The 20,065-nt window shown below is 44.8% G+C and overlaps 1 protein-coding gene across 8 annotated transcripts in view; it reads right to left on the bottom strand.

Moving 5' to 3' along the window:
- Nucleotides 1,618-20,065, bottom strand: part of NHSL1 (NHS like 1) — a 324,553-nt gene continuing 306,105 nt past the window's right edge. For 7 of the 8 annotated variants that reach the window (XM_005659173.3, XM_005659175.3, XM_021087406.1 and 4 more), the window contains 3 exons: nt 9,558-12,758; nt 8,929-9,061; nt 1,618-3,928 (listed from right to left, as the gene is read on the bottom strand). In XM_005659173.3, the coding sequence (XP_005659230.1) occupies nt 3,214-3,928; nt 8,929-9,061; nt 9,558-12,758 (4,049 nt within the window). In that variant the 3' untranslated portion in view covers nt 1,618-3,213. The remainder of the gene's footprint in view (nt 3,929-8,928; nt 9,062-9,557; nt 12,759-20,065) is intronic. The other variant, XM_021087407.1, reaches the window with a different exon arrangement.

The raw sequence follows: 20,065 nt of genomic DNA, 5'->3' as shown, positions 1-20,065 counted from the left end.
TTGCTGAACAAATGACAACAGATTGCAGTAGTCCTTGTTCTATGAGTAGAGGTGGCCTGGGTCAATGGTAGTTCAAAGCAGCTCATTAAAATAAACTATGCTATAGTAACTGAGGAGCTTAAACCAGACCTCAAGAATCAGGTCCATGTTTCATCCCAACAATGTCCTAGTATCTGCAAAAGTAAATTATCCTATTGTGTCCATGTCATGATGGAATCTCTGCAATATAAACAATTATTCAAATTCAATTCATCTGCTGAAAACACATTAAGGCAGAGCCGGTAAAGCCAGTCCTGTGCTTCCCCCGTCCCCTCGGAATGCCCACCCTAGAGCGGGATGTGGTTGGTGGATGGGAAATAAGATCGAGATACAAAAATGCCTCCTTTCCTTTTTTTGTCATTGCAATCCCCTCAATACGCTCCCATCCCCACATAAGAACTAACAGTTTCAATCAACACTCTTCAGAAATAGGAGGCAGAAATCAGATGAAAGTTGAGGCTGCTTTCAACCAACAGCCCAAAATGGTCATTTGTTTCTCTCTCAACGTTTAGAAAAAAATAACGTGGAGATAGCCTAGACCTGGGGCTTCCATCTTTGACATCTGGCACTTAGAAGTCTCAGGGTGTAAGGAAGAATCATCAAGTCTGCCCTCATTGAGTTAAATACGATACGGTCCATTACCAGTAGCCAGCCCCACAGAGGAATAAGCGGCAAAGCTAAAGATGCCAAATATATCAGGGATGAGTGTAGAGTCTCGTCTCCCTACATTTCACACGTTCTGTGAAAAGCTGTCACATCTCTCCACGTGTCACATCACCTGAACTCTCAGTCAGTACATTATTGGGATTTTATTTGAAATTCTACAGGACACTATTTAGAACTGCTTTTCCGTCTGTCCTTTTAGGTGGCACCATCCAAAGTGTCTGTGATGTTCTATCTCCTCTCTCTTGGGTCCCCGCCTCCCACAGGCACCTTCTGGTTGTCACTGCTGTTCTGTTTATTTACAGCAAAGACAGTTCTGAACAAGAAGCCCTATCTCACTGTTCAAAAATGCATGTACAAACAACAAAAAAGGTTCAAATATTTATAATTATTTTATTCAAAGCAAATTTAAAAACCTTTATTCTTTCCTTTTAAAGTGGGGATTTTTTTAAAAAAAAGTTTTATAATTAGTTTTGAGGGTGCTTATCTTACCTTCAACATAAATGACTTTTATATATTAAATTTGATTTCTGATATCCACATACATTCTAATCTTTTTTAGGTAGCTATGAGGAGATTTCATAGTCCAAGGCCAACACCACTTTTCTGAAATTTAGAAGAAAAAAAAAGACTCTTGTACCCAATGTAGCAGACACTTGCTCCAAGTGGTAGAAAGTCCTTCTGCCCTTGGCCAAACATCAGGTCTTGATTTCTGGTTGTGTGAAAAGATGTGTTTTGCTCTCTTCAGAGAATGGAAGAAGTCAATTCTTTAGGTTTGTTTTTGTTTCAAAGACGTGTCTAAAATAGGTATCTAATGTTTTATTGTATAAACCTTGTGATGACGGGACCTGTGCTGTGCAGTCCAACTTTGAGACGGTATTTTCTTACCAGAAAAGATGACAATTGGCACCCGTATTATATTTAGGCCAGTAAGCTCAGCATTTTCATCTGAGGTTCTTCTGATAAGACAAGGCTCTGATTTTATTTAACCAACAAATAAAGGAGTCTATGTACAGCTGGGAGGAACTGGAGGATGAGGGTCGTAAGAATATCACATAAAAAATAAATACTTTACACACTTTTCTTCCATGTCTAAAGTGTTAAAATTCTAACTGGAGAAGATTAGAAGGTAATTAGCCAACTCAATTCTTTATAAAAAAATATAAAAACACACAAACCAAATGATGCAAAAAAACTTTTTAATCTAAAAACTCATTTCCCAGGGCTAATTAATAGCCAGCCCTGCCAATTTGTATCAGTTTATTTGACTATTAAGAGCTATTCAGCACTTTCTTCAAAGTAAGATAATATATAATAGATTTTCATAAACCTTTCTAAATGAGGACATGATACTGCAGGCAGTTCAAGGAAAAATAGTCGTAAAATTTTCTTTGGTGTAACCAAAAGGATATCTGAAAGTTAGCAAATGTTGACATTTCAAGTGATAAGAAATTGCCAAGTGGAAGTTTAAACTCTGGTTTAAAAAAAAACAAAACAAACAAACAAACAAAAACAGTTGTAAAAGGAAAGGCTCCACCCACAGTTCTGTAGTGCAAGTTTAAAAATTTAATTCTGAAAAATAGTTGTATTTACTAAGCAGGAAACAAACCCCAGCAGTGTATCACTTACTCCTCTTCCTGGCTCTCGCCTGTTACCCTCTCTGTCTGTGCGCCATCACTTCCGCTTTCCAAGGAGGTCTCAGCTGCTTCTCAAGGAGGAAAGTCATTAAAAAATTACCCACGTTTCTACAAATCAGGCTAAAAGTTGTGTGTCTGTGGCTGCATAGCAGCAGACTCCCAGTTACAGCGTTGCCACTTCCACGTGCCTGTCATTTTTACAAAAAAGAAACAAAGCCTTTTTTCCCCAGAAAAAAAAGTACCTGAACCAGTTAGTCACTTAGCCCTTTCCCAGCTCTGCGGATTAACCAAGGGGGTAGGGGTAAGGGGTAGGGGGTGGGGACTGCCCTGGAAAGCACACCAGTGCACATCCCCACGTGTTCTGCACGCTCAGAACCAGCAAATTACCACCTCTTTCTTAGAAATAAAGGTTCTCTCTCTTCTTCTGGAACTCACTCGTTTCCATGAACATAATACTTTTAAAGCAACGACCATCTAGTCCAGAAGACCCCCATACTCCACTTAGCTTAACGCTGTCTCTCCTATTTCTGTACATGCTGCTTGTGTATTTTTTTTTTAACATAAACTGTTTCAAATGCACACACACACACACACACACACACACACACATCCCTCCACACACACCCAGCATTTAGGGAAAAAAAAAAAAAATCTTCCCCAGGAAGCACTTTCAGAAGTTAAGCTTCTACTTGCTTTTAAGCCACAGGACAAGTGCCAAGCCCTCTCTTTGCGCTGCAGGGCTGGCAGTGCCTGGGCCCTGGCACAGACGCTGAGCTAGACCCACGGACGAGGCGGGGAGGGGGGCCTGTCAGGCTTCCTAGAGCGATGTGCTGCCCATCTGCCCACATCACCTGGGCGATTCCTCTTCTTGCCCTTAACTCTCTCCCCTCAGAGGCCCACCATGCTGTTCTGATGGATCCCCGCCCTCGGCACCGGCCGGCCCTTCCGCGGGACCCGGAGCCGGCGCCCCAGCACAGAGCAGGCTGTGCTCATCCACGTCGTCCCCGGCCAGTCCATCCAGCGAACATTCCCTCGTGGTGCCCGGGGCCCGGAGAGCCCTGCTGTCTACAGACTCTGTGGCTTCCCCTTCGCCCTCTGAGATGACGGTCATGGGGCTGCTCTGGATCCGGTTCCGCACGCTGTACCTGCTGCTGGCGGCGGAGGGCGGCGTTCGACTGCGGCCGTACCTGGGGCCAGAAAAGGACAGACTCCGAGGCATCAAGCCTTCGTTCTTGGCCCACTCCTCCGGGGCCCTTCGGTTCTTGTTCGGGGAGCAGCTTGACGGGCTCTCGGGGGTGTCTGGTGAAGGCTCGGACCTTGACCTCTGGAATCTAGGATCTGTGTTCTTGAGCATCTCCGCCGCGGACATGCGGGCGCTGGTGTCTGTCCGGCTCCCCTTTTTCAGCAGAAGAGCTTTGAAGTTGTCACTGCTGGTGCTGCTCTTCCGGACGCTCCTCTGAATCGATCCCACTTGTTTCTGGGAGGCCAGGCTGGGGGCAGCGCCAGTGGGTGTCACTGGCGGGGAGGGAGAATGGTTTCGGGAGTGATCATCATCTGAGTCTTTGCGGCCAAGGACTTTCCTCTTAGACCTGAGATTTAGTGACATTAAGATAAAGATTAATTTCCAGTGGGTCAGCCACAGCCACCCTGCTTCTCCTACTGCATGTTTAGGTCACTATCTATTATTTTCACTACAGAAAGTTCCAAACACCCAGGCGAAAAGAATAGTTCATTGTATTAGTTCATGTGTGCCCATGACCCAACTAAGTAGTTATTAACTCACGGTCACCGCCTCCCCCGTTTACTGGATTATTTTGAAACAAATCTCAAGCATCATATTTTCTTACTTTGGATAGGACCATTTCCAAAATTTTTAATAATTGCTATTTCTTAACTTTTCTGTATTGGACTGATCCTCAGTGAATTTTACGGTGCGAGTCATCTTTTCTTTCTACACTTCTTGTTGGGTGCCAGACTTGAATGGCCTAACAGGTAAGCCAGCTTCTAGAATGTTCCCTATGATGAGACAGGCCCCCCGCCTCAGGTTCTGGAACAACTCTGTAACTTTACATTCTGAGTCATTCTAGAATTTGACATAAAACTACCCTCTCCTGGCTCTGACTGGACTATATGTCAACTCCTAGAAAGCCACCTTTCCAGAAAACAAGAGTAGACCTTCCACGCCAGATCCTGTTTCCTGACTGACTTCAGAGACTCTCTAACTGATCAGGGAAACGTGAGGCAGGTGGGAGAGCGTGAAAGAGGAGGAGGGCCTTCAGGGCAAATAAAACTCTCTGGGGGGCATATTTCTTGTCCTCAGTCTCTAAGAACCTCCGTGTTCAATCTGTTTTCTGCTGAGAGTGAATCAGAGAAAAGAAAGCAGATGAGCCCATCGGCCCCTTGCTGGTTTCTTCATAACAACAGCTCAGTGTGTGGGAATCTCTCAGCTCAGTGCAAGTGGACTTGCTTTAAGGAAACTTGACATAGTTAATAAAACAAAGATGTGGCTATACCTCCTTTTCTGCTATAAAATTCTAGAACAGGCAACAGGCAAAGGTTGAGAGGGTCCTATCCGAACATGGAGATTAAGAGTTGAATCTGAGCAACTTCTGGCTTGTGACTTTGGCTAGTCACTCATCTATGCCACACCTTAGTTTTCATGCTTGTAAAATGCAGATGATGGTATCAGCCTCACAGGTTCGTGAGGACTCAATGAGATGAAGGACCTCTGGAGTCGCACAGACCCGGGTTAACCCACTGCTAAAGCTTCCTTACTCTGTGACGTGGGGCAAGTTCAAATTTCTGACTCCGTTTCCTCTCTGGAAAGGGGAAAAATTACAGTAGAGAGCTCATAGTTTATCAATAAAGAGAAATGCAATAACAGTCATAAAGTGTCAGGCATACAGTAGGTGCTTAACAAATGCTTGAGTGTCATTTAGAGGAAAATAAATTCTCCCTTCCTGCTTCAGGGCTGTTTTTACATGCTCTGCACAGCATGGCACAGGAGAAGATGCGCCCATGACAGCTGCCTAGGGCTTGGGGCTCCCAGGGTCATCTCCATGCTTCTGCCCAAAAAGAAGCCACCAAAATGGAAGACAGGAAGTGGCAAAAACCCAGTCAAGAGGCTGAAGGGTGACCACAACTAACATGGTACCTTTTGGGGCTGCAGAGACTGGCCTGTGATACTTTTGTTCACGGTCTGGCTCTGCCATCCACAAGAGCAGGGCTCCAGAGAAAGTTCCTGACCGACTGGCAAAAACCACAGAAACAATGTAGTCTGACCGGAGAAGGTAATTAAGGTCAAGAGAGTGAAGTCACACAGCTTCATACAAGCAGGACCTGATGGCATATCTTTCCAAGTATGTCACGTGACCCCACAATTTCTACTAGCTGTTTCCCAAAGGCAGTTCTGCTCATCTCATTCTTGCAGGTTTTGGTTTGTGCTACAATTTTTTTGTTTGACCTTTAAATGGAGAGGTTGTGCCCGAGATCCACAGAACAAGCCACAGCTTTGCTTGATTAAAGCTACGGCCTTTAATTGTAGATTTAGAATGGGCAGGTAATGAAAATGTATTAAAAATACTGTTGTTTCTCAAGAGTAAGTGCCCCTTAAAATGAGAATTAAATATATGAATTCTCTGCATATAGGTATGTACACACACACACACGCACACACCCATCCTCTATTTCTCTCTCTTTCTTCCTCTCTCTATTATATATTTAATCTAAATGGGGTAATTTTAATGAGGCATAAGTACAGAATATAAGGTTATTCCAAACAACAAGCATTAAGGCAGCTACTTTATTTTGAACAGGGAAGTGGCATATGCAAGGGAGAGTCCCCCTAGCATGCCAGCTCATCCCCTATGTGCTCCCCACCCCAGTGTTTCGAGAGAAAAATGTCTTCTCTCTGGCCAGTCCTGTCATGTGCTGTCAGCCGTCCATGCAAGGCAGATATGGCCTTGACAGGCATCTGCTTAAAGTCCAAGGTCCAGATATATACTGGGGTGGGGAGGGAGTGTGTGTGTGTGTGTCTCCCTCTCCCTCCCTCTCTCTCTCTCTCTGCGCATATATATATATATATATATATATAGAGAGAGAGAGAGAGAGAGAGAGAGAGAGAGAAGGAGTATGTGTGTATTTCTAAGGAAGAAGGCTATAAAAAGTGCTTAAACAGTTAACATTGGCTTAAAAACTAATTACTTCAATAAATATAAAAACTTCACACTTCAACTGGTGTCCCACATTTTCCATCTGGCTTTAAATCTGAAGTGAATTCATTTGCATTACAAAATTCGAAAGCTGTGTTTCAACTTAGATGTTCTTTATTTTAAATTATTAGGTTAGGTACTGAAGAATATAAAATAAAGCCCTAAAAATTACAGACTTTAGATGAATTCCTATTAGGTCTGCTAATACAGTATCACTCTATATTTAGCATACACACACACACACACACACACACACACACACACACACACTAAAAATTAGCCTGCGTCTGTGTTCTCTTTCTGCTGTCCATACTCTATTTGGTCTTTATCATTCATACACAGAACAATAGAGATTGGCCAATTTCTGTGTCTGCAATAGATATAACTCCCTAGGAGAAGGAACCTCAAATTTTTCAGTGCCTTAAGAATGTTGCCAAAATAAAATATAGGAAAGATCTTTGGCATATTTGTAGGAAAACATGTAGTAATTTGGCCTCATAACAGTTGAGTTTCTCTCTGAGACCAAGCAAGTATTTAGCAGACAAAGCAACCAGCAACACATCTCTCTGGACGTTATTATGTATATATTTGCCTGCATATTTAGCAACCCAGTGCATCCTATACCAAATGAAAGATATTGAACCTTGGAAGAATTTTCCTAGAGTTTCATTTAATGCAAAAAATAATTATTGAGAATTTATTAGGTGTCCAGCATGATCTGAGTTATAGAAACATCTGTGTAAACCTCTAGAAACACCACTGAAGTTGGTTTCAAAGGATGTGGCATTTTTCATTTCCCTGTTTGGAGGAATAATTTGATAACTAGCTACCTTTTTATTTCTAATGAGAATGAAGAGACCAGTCAGATAACGCTAAAGAGGCAGTTTTTAGGATCTATTCGAACATTGTATCAGTACTGGAGCCGAGAGGTATGGAACATAATTTTTTTTTTTTTTTTTTTTTTGTCTTTTGCCATCTCTAGGGCCACTCCCTCGGCACATGGAGGTTCCCAGGCTAGGGGTCCAATCGGAGCTGTAGCCCCTCGCCTACGCCACAGCCACATGGGATCTGAGCCGCGTCTGCAACCTACACCACAGCTCACAGCAACGCCGGATCCTTAACCCACTGAGCAAGGCCAGGGATCGAACCCGCAACCTCATGGTTCCTAGTCGGATTCGTTAACCACTGAGCCACAATGGGAACTTCCCATAATTCCTGACAAACACTTTAATGTACCAGCTTGGTTAACCCCCCCTAAGTTAGAGGTTTACTGCATGAGTAATCTCAGGTAGGGGCTGCACAGCCTATGCTTTCCAGGTCATGCAATACTGACTTTTCAGTTAGATTCCAAGAACTGGAGAAATACTCCTGACACAAGGTCACTCACAAAGAGAATTGAATGATTCTCATTATAGGATGTTTATTTTCAAGAGGGCAAAAAAAAGGGACCTTGATTCAGGGCAATATAAGGTCTTGGCAGCATAGGAACATTCATAAGATTTATCTGAAAATACTGTGGTAAAGAATTCTAGAAGGAAGCAAAGCGTTTACTATAATACATAGTTTAAAGTATTTGCATGTATATAATCTCATCCATTTTTACAATGACATTGTTGTGGGAATACTCGGCTATTTATAGCCAGAAAAATGAGGCAATAAGTAAAACATTGGTGCTAAATCATACTCACTTTTCAAGGTGATCACATGTAAAAAGTGCAACAGTTCAGACAGTTATTTTGAAAAATTACTCTACCTTTTTTTGTAAACACAGTAATTTCTGATGCCAGTAGATGGCACTAGCAGTATACAGTAATGAGCAAATTTAATTTTTCACTCCTGCTTTAAAGAGATGTACTTTTATTGCAACACTTAAGTAGCCAAAGAAATTACACTATAAAACCCTAGCTTTTCTATAAAATGAAAATAATAATAGCATAAAATAAAACACTCTTAGGAAAGAAGTTCTGTAGAGCTAGTCTGTGCAGCTCAAGTCCACAGAACACAGCATTCCTCACCATGGACGGGACCATTGGCTGCGCGGACCCAACTCTTGTACCCTGTACCCTGCCATGAGTGACACAGCATTTCTTGCTAGCAAGGGCAGGGCCAACCAAAAGGTAGCATCACACTGAGCCTCTGTCCCGCACATCATCATAAAAATCAGTGGAGCAAAGAAAAACAGAAATAAAAACAGAAATAAAAAGGTAGAAATAAAATGGTCAACAGAAATAAAAACATAGAAATAGAATTTAAAACATTAATAATTGAGTTAATGAAACCTAGTTGGGTTAGAGAAAAAACCTCGAGAAAAGAAACTACGTTTGGCAAGGGGGACTTACAAAGCAGATTCAGATAAGAGGAAAGGAGTTTTGGGATACCTGTGAATAGCTGCAAAAAGGTCTTCCGTGGTCCGGGGTCTACTGGGGATCATCACCTCATCACTCCCGTCTTCCTTAAGGAAGTCAGAGGCCTCTGGCGAAGGGCTGGCTGTGTCAGCCTCCGGCACCCCAGCTATGGAGAAGCAAGCAGGCAGACTGACTTGAATTTCATTCTCTAGCCAAGCTCCCAAATACGCTTCCCTGCCATGCCCGACAACGTGAGAGCCGCAGGGAGAGGCAGTGGGGTCTAGAGTTTGATATTTTACAAAGATGGGGGAAATGACACCAGCGTGACTTTTCTGTTAAAGTCTAGACAGACCTCCAACTCAATCTCTCGAAAATTTTGCTGTAACATTTTTTTGCAGCTCTCGGGGAGATTACTCACTGCTATTTAATAATACCCAGCCTGCTGCTGACCACCCCACCCCTTCGACTTTCTGCCCTTCTGTAAGCTCTACCCTTAGATCTAGACTAACAAAAAAATTCTTCTTATAAATTGCCAAGTTGGTAATTTAAGTGTGAGGCAGCCCGGGAAGCCCACATACAGCTGCCTTGAACGTGAACATGTACCAGCCCTTTCGGCTTCAGCTGCATATGGTCGGAGAGGAACAAGAGAAAACCAGACTCACGTCTTGGGTCCTGCAGGGAGGAACAGCTCTCCACGGTGTCCCCTGTGCCTGGCTCCTCCTGCGCAAGGGCTGGTGAGGCATCGGGCTGTACCATGGGGACATTGGATTCCACTCCGTCGGCGGACTTGGATCCTGTAGCTCCTCCTGCAAGAACCGAGCTGCCAGAGTTGGTATCATCGGAACCAGCCTCGGCTATACAACTCTCTCGTGCCTCTTCTCTCGTGGGGCTGGGCAATGCTTCGCTCTTATTCTCTGCAGGCTCCGCCGTGAAATCTCTCTGCGGAGGTGGCACCACGAGGAACAGTTTGGGCTTCTTGGAAATGGGGGGCGGCTTCCTGCTGGGCGATGGACCGGGGGGTTCGTGGGGCGGGGTGGTCCCGGCCTCTGCCTCTGCCTCCCCAGCGCGGTCCGGGCTGTGGCTCGGGAGGCCACGCTCGGCTACACTGTCCTGGTGACCCTGAGTCGAGCTCTTGGCAGGAGTCGAGAGCGAGCTAGTAGCAGAGGCAGGCTGACTTTCACTCTCCATTTCATTTATGCTATTTCGGGATTTCAGGAAAGCAGATGGCTTTAAACGATACTGGGGAACAACCAGAGTTCGTTTTTCCTGAGATGCGCGTTCATGTATCAGTGCTACCTCGGTTCCTGAGTTCTTCTTCACTGGCCTCAACTGCACCATCTGCAATGCTTCCGTGGTGATCAGGGGCATGGGGGGTCTATTGCCCTCCTCCTTGGTGGAAGGCAATCGGCAGACCTCCCGGGAGGGCTCTGGCTGGCCAGACCTTTTGAAAGAAGGCTTGGCATCTTTCATCAATTTGGGGTCAAGGGGTGGGGCTGGCGGGGGCAGCGAGGAGGGTAAGGCAGGTGGAGGAGGTGGCAGAGGAGATGAATCCAGAAGAAGGGGACTGAGTGCTGCGGGGGGCGGAGGAAAGCAGGCGTCGGTGGGGGGGCAGAAGGGAGTGAGAACTTCGGGTGGTGGAGGGGGGAAGAGGGGAGAGCGAGGCAGAGGGGAGCCCTGGGAGGAATCGGCTAAAGGAGGAGGGGGAGGGAGGAAAGGAGACCTGTCGGATGAAAGAGAGGGGAGAGGAGCAGCAGCCAGGGGAGATGCCAGCACCGAATCCAGCTTCTTCAGAGTTCCACTCCCTTCCGTGGAAGTATTCGAGGAAAGAGACGTGGAGGAGGAGGAGATGGATACTGAAGACACCAGAGAGGACTTCCTTTCTGGCACCTTGGGCTTGGGCTTCCCCTTCCCATTGGCTGGTGACACTGATTTTAAAAACACAGGCACAGGGGTGAGAGCTGTGGGTGTGTTCGACTGGCTGGAATACCCACTGGATGGAGACGTGACTCTGTGCGACTTCTCCGGCGATGTGATCTTTGGTTTGACTGCGCCACCGGGCACTGGGGGTACAGCGATCCTGGACCCCTCTGGGGGATGGCGGCCTGGCCCATTTCCGGGTGCCACCGGGGTACTGGCTGACCCCGCCCCGCTCCCGCCTCGGTTCCCCGGGTCTTCCTGCACGCCCGTGTAGTCAATGTAGTAACCCCACGGGTCTGTGTACTCGGACTTGACGCTGCTCGTGTCGCTCTGGGCCGGCGTCACCCCGCACAGGGAGTAGACATTGGGGGTGGTGGCCGAGGTCAGGCTGCTGCCCGCGCTCACTGTGCTCTGGCTGCGGGACCGAGGCAACCAGGGCTCTTCGAAGTCACTACAGGGGCTCTGGGAGGGCGAGCTGCCGCCCTTGCCCGGGAGGTTCAGCTGCAGCGAATGCTGGAGGGAGGCGATCAGGCTCTCGTTTAGCACCTGCCCGTTGGACTGGACACTTTTCTTGGGTACCCTGCGCAGAGAGTCCGTCCGAGAGGGTGGGAGGGGGGGCTTCTTCGCTTTCTTCAAAGAGATGTTTCGCGAAAGGGTCTTGTCTTGGCCGTTTGACCGGTCCGCTTGGTTCTTCTGTGCTCTTCCATCAAAAACATTGACCACACTGTGCCTGGGGTTCCCGAAGCCATCGCTGCTATTGCACAGATTCCCAGACCCGTGTGCAGAGTCGGTGTGCAGCGGGGAGTAGTAGCCGTCGTGGTCCTCTGAATACACAGACCTGGCATCATCTCTGTTAGACGTCTGGTCCAAACTGCAGCTGCTCAGGTTACTCACAGGAGTGGAGCAACCAGGCGTTGCCAAATGTGGCTTCAGCGGGGAGGCACGCCCATTACCCGAGGCAGTGGATTCCCAGAGCTCTGCACCGCGCCCCCCGCCGCCAGAATAACTGGACTCACTCTTGCCGTCCTCATCCTGGGGGTGCTTGGGGAAACTCAGGTCGGTTCTGCAATTATAGGCCAGGGCCTGGGACCCATTCTCCCGATTTGCTGGTGAATTTAGAGTGACTGCAGAATCACAGAGGGACAGCAGCGTGGCTGCACTGGAGGAATGGGGATCTGAGGCCTGTGAAACAACGTTGGAGTGCCCCTCATTCCAGTTGCCACTGGGAGAAGGATGGCCGTCTTTATGCCTGGAGAGGAGGTGGTCTCTGGATTTGATCTTTGTGTAGGAGGAGGTGCTGCTAATCTTATGGTCCAGCTGCCCTGAGCTCTGAGCAGTGTGAATCACAATGATCTCCGAAGAGGAGGAGAGCGTGGCATTTGGGATGATGCTGGTGGAGTAGGTCGAGTGAGGAGAAACCACACACGCCGGGCTCATGACAGTTTCACCCTCAAAGTGCCTCAGTTCCTGGGACTTGGGCCTCAGTGGGGTTCCAGTCCTTGAGGGACCTCCTGAATGTCCTAAGTCATCGTGTACTTGCGGGTGACCCCGCTGGTAGGGGAACGTGCTGTCGGTGTCCTCTGCCGGACCCAGGGCGCCCAGCTGTGGCTCCAGGCGCTGAAGGCTTGCCCTCACTCCCGAGCGGGGAAGACTGTGGAAACCTGTATCACTGTTGAGGCGAGAAGGGAACACGATGCCCGCAGAGTCGCTCAGCACCGACATGTTCCCAGAGGAGCCGGAGAAGTGGCTCATCTGGGCGGCGATGCCCTGCCCCTTCTGCGCCCTGATTCTTCTCATCGAAGGTGGTACGACTTTGATGTCATCCGTCTGGCAGCTAGAATCCCTGGTTTCTGAGCGCTGCCCAGCAGACCTTCCGAGCGTAGAGCAGTGGTCTGGGGTGTACACTGAGTGGCCACCAATATCATCTTGGCCAGTGCCTCCCGAAGCTGGAGATAAAGCAGAAAGAGGCTTGTCACCTAAAAATACAACTCAGTATGTTAGGGTATCACCTTGATCCCTCGCCCCCTCTTATATGTAAAAGAAAAAAATTCTTTTCTATTTGGCCTAGTTTCTTTTTTCCTATTAGCACCTAAGTGAGAGTGTAAGTAATTATGGATAGCTCCTAAGATGAACTTCCTTGTTATGAATTTCACGTACTTCTCGTCATTTATACTTCAGATCCTCCTATACATTAAGTGCTACAGGTGGAATTCTCAATTATTCCTTTATTTATGTATTTATCTTTGTCTTTTGTCTTTTTAGGGCTGTACCCACAGCATATGGAGGTTCCCAGGCTAGGGGTCAAATTGGAGCTACAGCTGCCAGCCTACACCACAGCCACAGCAATGCCAGATCAGAGCCACGTCTGTGGCCTAAACCACAGCTCACAGCAACGCCGGATCCTTAACTCTCTGAGCAAGACCAGGGATGGAACCCGCAGTCTCATGGTTCTTAGTAGGATTCATTTCTGCTGTGCCACTATGGGAACTCCAGTTACTCCCTTTGAGATCAAGGCTGAGTGCTCCTTGGAAGGTTTACTTTTCTTTTTTCTTTCATTTTTCTTTCTAGGGCTGCATCTGCAGCATATGGAGGTTCCTAGGCTAGGGGTCAAATTGGAGCTACAGCTGCCAGCCTACACCACAGCCACAGCAATGCGGGATCTAAGCCGTGTCTGCAACCTATACCACAGTTCATGGCAACACCAGATCCTTAACCCACTGAATGAGGTCAGGGATGGAACTCGCAACCTCATGGATATTAGTCCGGCTCATTACTGCTGGGCCACAATGGGAACTCCCAAGATTTACTTTTCCTACCTCCTTCTGGTAAAGATTTGAGGGTAGCCTCTCCCCTACCAGGTGACTGACTGCACAGAACATCTGTCAGGCAGTGATTTTCTTTCCCAAAGACAGATCAAGGTAGCAGTTCAAGAGTAGGGCTACCGAGATGCCATCATGAGGGATACGGGTATAAAACAGTGTTAATTACATTAACTTTTATGTCAGAAGGAAATCCTAAGAAAAAGAAATGATTTACAGGCCCATCTGTGTTTCAAACATTTCATTATCCATCTTAAGCCATAATCATCTGTCTGTTGGTGACATTCAAAATTCAATAGCAATCTGTTGTGTTCTGGTGGGGAAAAGGCAGCAGGAACGGATCCAGTGAACATTTTCTCAGATTAGGATTATTCATTTCTTGGAGCTTTGCAACCAAACAGAAAGAATAATATGCTCAAAAAAAGAAGAAGAAGAAGAAACATGAGGCAGGGTGAACAGAGAGGGAGGGAAGTGGACGAGAAACCTCCTTAAGCATAGGAAAAGATTTTATTTGTCTTTTTTTTTTTTTTTTTTTTTTTTTTTTTTAGGAAAAGATTTTAAACTACCTATGAAAGAATAGAGGCTTAAAAAGAAAGAAGTCAAGAACTTACCCAAAGTATACAGAGAAAAAAAATTCAACCCATGCAGAGTAATCATTGGGACAAATTAAATCTTGAAAAATAGTAGCCAAACCATAATTATTTCTATGTTGTTATCATCCAACAAGGACCCAGTGGCCTCCCTGTTCACATGAGCGAGGACACTGGTGATGACAGGATTCTTGGGATCTCCCTCCCCACCCCCACTTACATTAGCTGTCACATGGCACCCAGCCCGGACTGGGTAGAGCAGCTCATCCAAACACCAAAGCCTACTGTGAAAATGGCAGCATGATCTTGTAGCAACGGCACAGGAGATGTTACCCCGCGAGGGAGGCTCCTCAGCACGAAGCCCTTTCCTTCACAGTGATGATGATGAATCATTTTTGTACGTGTACCTTGGGCCAAAAGGATCTATTTCTTCCTCCTCCCTCTGCTGAGTACACTTACTGCGTGCGTGCACACGCTCGCACACTCACACTTGCATGTGCACAGAAAGAGGGGAAGTGGGCAAAAGGGCAGGAACAGAAGAAGAATGCACTTCAAGGAAAGAAAAACAGAAACTGCACATTTTGGCAGTTCAGTATTTTAGAAGGTAGGAGACTGATTTGGAGGACTTTATCAGTTTGCACCAGTTCAATTCCAGAAGTTCGAGATACCTTATGCCATTCCAAGATGGATTTTGTTTGTTTGTTTTTGGTTTTTTTTAGGGCTGCACCCATGGCATATGGAGGTTCCCAGGCTAGGGGTCGAATCAGAGCTGTAGCTGCTGGCCTACACCACAGCCACAGCAACACAGGAGCCAAGCTGCCTCTGCGACCTACACCACAGCTCACGGCAACACCAGATCCTTAACCCACTGAGCAAGGCCAGGGGTCGAACCTGTGTGCTCATGGATGCTAGTCAGATTCCTTTCCACCGAGCTAAGATAAGAACTTCCCAAGATGGATTTTAATTCTTTTGCTTTCAAAACTGTAGTAGTTTCCACATAGGGCCAGTGGTCAATCTTTAAATGTCTTTTTAAGAGCCATAAACAAAATTGTGATTCTTTCAGGTAACAATTTTGCATGTGAAACCACTCTAGGTGGGACTATAGCCATTTCTTCACCACCTCCAGCCCAATTTTTTTTTTAATTTAAAAAATTAAAATAACAATGAATTTTAAAGACCTTTAAAAAATATAAAAAACCCTCATATTATTTATCACAGGGACCACCAAAATTCTATTCCCAAAACATATCCTCCAATATTTCCACAACGTTAAAAAGTGTGACATTATTACAGGACACACATATATGCTATCTTGATTAAATAACAAGAACAAATTACAAATATAGACCACTCACGTGCTACTAAAAATCTTGACAAAATTTACCTGATTTTAAAATAATTGTATTTTTCTTTCACTTATTATAGTAAAAGGGACGACCAATTTTTAAATAAAAAATGATAGAACTCTACAAGTTAGTTTTAATGTAATAAAAAATGATAGAAATCTACAAGCTAGTTTTACTTAAGGTTTAGTGTATGAATTTTCAAAAAGTGTTGACAAGTCTAAAGTAATGTTCTTAGTAGAAACCAACAAAAATTATTCAGAAGAAAATTATTTTAAAAAGAACTTTTCTGCTTGGGAATACATATTGGGATAAGTTCCAGAAGTACCCAACTATTCAAATATAATTATATACCAAGAAAATAATCCTATCCAAGAGAGGAAACCTCATAACAGGCTGTTCAAATGTGATTCTATGCATGCTTAAGATGAGAGTAAAGAAAAAATTAGAAATTTAGTCTGATTTTTTTTAAATGGAAGGCAACAAATTATATACCATAATATGCTTTAAACAGAAAAACACACCTTGATTTTAAAGCATTACATACTGGCTTGTCTCTAGAGTCCACTACAGATTTTCAAGTAAAAGCTGTATAAAATTAAGCACAATTAACTCTCTAATTCTAGAAGCATCTCAGGTTGATTGTAAAAATCCAAAGCCCCAGTAACCTGGGAAGTGTTTAGTGGGCAGGTTGCATCTTTCCTAGTGAAAGTCTTTCTTTCCTTTTTCGTCTTTTTAGGGCCACACCCACGGCATACGGAGGTTCCCAGGCTAGAGGTCCAATCGGAGCTGTAACCGACGGCCTACGCCGGAGCCACAGCAACTAGGGATCTGAGCTGCATCTGCAGCCTGCACCACAGCTCATGGCAATACAGGATCCTTAACCCACTGAGCAAGGCCAGAGATCAAACCTCATGGATACCAGTAGGGTTCGTTAATCGCTGAGCCATGATGGGAAGTCTTTTTTTTTTTTTTTTTTGCCTTTTCTAGGGCCACACTTGCAGCATATGGAGGTTCCCAGGCTAGGGGTCGAATCAGAGCTGTAGCTGCTGGCCTACACCACAGCCACAGCAACGCAGGATCCCAGCTGTGTCTGCGACCTACACCACACAGCTCATGGCAATGCTAGATCCTTAACCCACTGAGCAAGGCAAGGGATTGAACCCACAACCTCATGGTTCCTAGTCAGATTCATTAACCACTGAGCCACGACAGGAACTCCAATTTCTTTTTTTTTTTTTTTTTTGGTTTTTCCTAGGGCCATACCCGTGGCATATGGAAGTTCCCAGGCCAGGGGTCCAATCTCCAAGTCTTTCTTTTATAGATAATCATATCCTTAAAAAATTTAATTTGTTTGATTCAGCCATCCTTCCCTATGCTCTATATCTAAAGAACACTACTTTTTGTTTTGTTTTGTTTTTGCTTTTGCCTTTTAGGGCCACATCAACGGCATATGGAAGTTCCCAGGCTAGGGGTCAAATTAGAGCTACAGCTGCCAGCCTAAACCACAGCCCATGGCAACACTGGATCCTTAACCCACTAAGTGATGCCAGGGATCGAAGCTGCATCCTCATGGATCCTAGTCAGGTTCGTTAACCGCTGAGCCACAAAGGGAACTCTCTAAAGAAGACTAATTCTTAAAGAAAATATGAAGCATCTTTTTTTTTTTTTTTTTTTTTAATGGAAGTTCTCAGGCTAGGGGTCCAATAGGAGTTGTAGCTGTCCCATGCCATATGCCTATGCCATAGCCAGGGCAACCTTGGATCCTTAACCCACTGAGCAAGGCCAGGAATTGAACCTGCATCCTCATGGACATTATGTCAGGCTCTTAACCTGCTGAGCCACAACAGGAACTCCAAAGTGTCTATTTTTGATAATCATTTGTTAGGTAATACAAAGATTTCAAATCAGACACCTTATAAGGACAAAATATTAGGAGAAAGGGCAAGGTCAACCATTACCCAAATGAATGAATAAAGAAAAGATATGATCTAGGAGTTCCCATCGAGGCTCAGCAGTTTACAAACTCGACTAGTATCCATGAGGACACGGGTTCAATCCCTGGCTTTGCTCAGTAGGTTAAGGATCTGGCGTTGCCGTGAGCTGTCGTGTAGGTTGCAGATGTGGCTAGGATCTGAGGTTGCTGTGGCTCTGGTGTAGGTCAGCAGCTATAGTTCCGATTTGACCCCTAGCCTGGGAACCTCCATAGGCCCTGGATGCAGCCCTAAAAAGACCAAAAAAAAAAAAAAAAAAAAAAAAAAAAGATATGATCCAATTTTTTGGCTGAATGTTACTGTAATCTAATGTCACTTTCCCTTAGTCTATGCACTAATCCTTCTAACTAGCCTATCTATACTAATGTAATGTTGGAATGGTCGTCTGCCCTTAAAACACAAACAGAAACAAACAAAAAAAGTAGCTCTTAGATACAGCTGTCTCAGTTAACCTCCAGGGGTGATGCAGGTCATGTAATCAATGGTGCAATGACATCAACTTCATTAAGAAGTAAGAAATTAGCCCATAAATATCTACTAAATATCTGGCAACACTCACAACACAGATGGTGTGGGGAAAACTGTTTTCTTTCCTCCCGCGGCAGTGGTGTTGCTATGTTATAGGCAAAAGAGAAATGAACATGGGCCCCAGAGACTCAATTACTGGTTTTAAACATATTAAAATTATAGAAGATATGATTTACCTAGCTGGTCAGATTATTTCAGTAGGGTCAAAGAGGCACCTGAGTTACTGGCTCCATATTGGTTGGCTGAGTAATGAAAAAGTGATAAAAGTTCATAACTTGGAGGTTCTAGAAATCATATTATAGATAGATGGATAGATAATTCATATTGAATACTTATGTGTATATCTTTATCTGGGCTAAACTATTCTTACACTCTTTGCACAAAGCCATCCAAACCTGCCCATTTTGGTTGGGAAGCCACTTAAAATGTAGCCTACCTGGAAACATCAAGCTTGTTATCTTACAAAGAGCTGTCTTTAAAGTTGCTTTTCTAGGTTAAGGCACATCTTCTGAAAGAGCAGTTAAAATAGAAATGTTATCTGAGTGCTGTAAGAAATTAGCCCATAAATATCTACTAAACATACTAGTACATGTTATTTTTTCTCAGTTAGCTGTCACCTAAAGAAGAGAGAGAGGAATAAAAAAGAAAACAGGTCTGAAAGAATTGAAAGAATGGGATACAGGAGACGTGGCCCACTAAAGGAAGCAGATGAGGGTATGAACAGAGGCAAACTTTATATAAATTCTGTGGGTGCAAGCTTGTGTTTGTTGGTAATACACCCCGTGTTATGGTGTATAAGATAAGATATGGTGTATGGTGGATAAGATGAGCCCTGCTGGTCCGCTGGATCACTGGAGCTTCCTAGAGCAGAGGAAAAGCATTGCTATTCTTGTCCCATTCTTGCTACAGTCTGGAAGGCAGAGGGCACATACTGTAGAACTGGATGACAGCAAGAGAGAAAATGTGCCTTCCCTCCCTAAGACACGGCATTTAGGCAAGGGTGTTAGGGAAAAACACATAGGAATGATGACTGCAGCACCCGGAAGCTAAAATGCAACCTCAGAATGCTACAACACATATCACTCTTGCCAGGGTAAACTCATTTTGACTAAAAGCCCTAACAGGCAAGTTTAGAAACCATGATTTAGAGTTTCTAGAGTTCGGGCCCCAAGGGTAAACACAAGTAAAAACATCTGATGAAATATTTTTAAGGAAGTAAGTCCACACATTGGCCAAAGAGAAAAAGGCAATTTTCAAGATAGGCAGTATTAAGTTCAATACAATAATTATAATAGCAGCTATTGTGTTGAGAGCAGCACCAGACGGCAAGTGCTTCACCTGTTGTGTTCATGACATCTGAAAACAACCCAACCCCATAAGCTAGGTTTGATTAACATCATTGACCCCAGTTTTTGAAAGAAAAAGTAGACTCAGAGAGGTGAGGCAACCAGCCTGAGGCTACCCAGAGAGTAAGGGGCAGAGATGGGATTCAAACCCAAGCAGCCTGGCACTGGGGTCCCTGCTCTTGACCCTGTTGCTTTGGCAGACGTTCCTGATGGCCGTGAACAAACAGGGAGAGGACATGAATCGAGGAAGAAAGGAGAGGATTATCCAAAGCATACATAAAGGTAAGCAAAACAAAAGGGATGAGTAAGGAAGTAAACCACCTGCTCCACCAGCCAAGAGATTTGTGTTGTTGTTTTCTGTTTTGAATCACAGGTTGAAAAGTGCTGATTCAAAAAGCTAAGAAACTGTTTCACCAGAAGTACCAGTAAGGCACGATCCAACCTAAACGACCATCTTTTATTGTACTGGTAATTACTAATTATGCTACACTGCTGTCTCTCTGATGACAAAAATGCCACTGATATTGTCAGTATAACTACTGAAGTTCACGCTCATAATGTGAAGTTCTAGGATGAGTTTTTGGTTTTATGAAACCTTAAGCTCTAAATTAAAAGTAAATTGACTTGCGGAAA

Source organism: Sus scrofa, chromosome 1 (genome assembly GCF_000003025.6).
Source record: "Sus scrofa isolate TJ Tabasco breed Duroc chromosome 1, Sscrofa11.1, whole genome shotgun sequence".
Lineage (NCBI taxonomy): Eukaryota > Metazoa > Chordata > Mammalia > Artiodactyla > Suidae > Sus > Sus scrofa.
The sequence above is the reverse complement of the archived record's forward strand: the minus strand, read 5'-3'. Positions and strand labels throughout refer to the sequence as shown.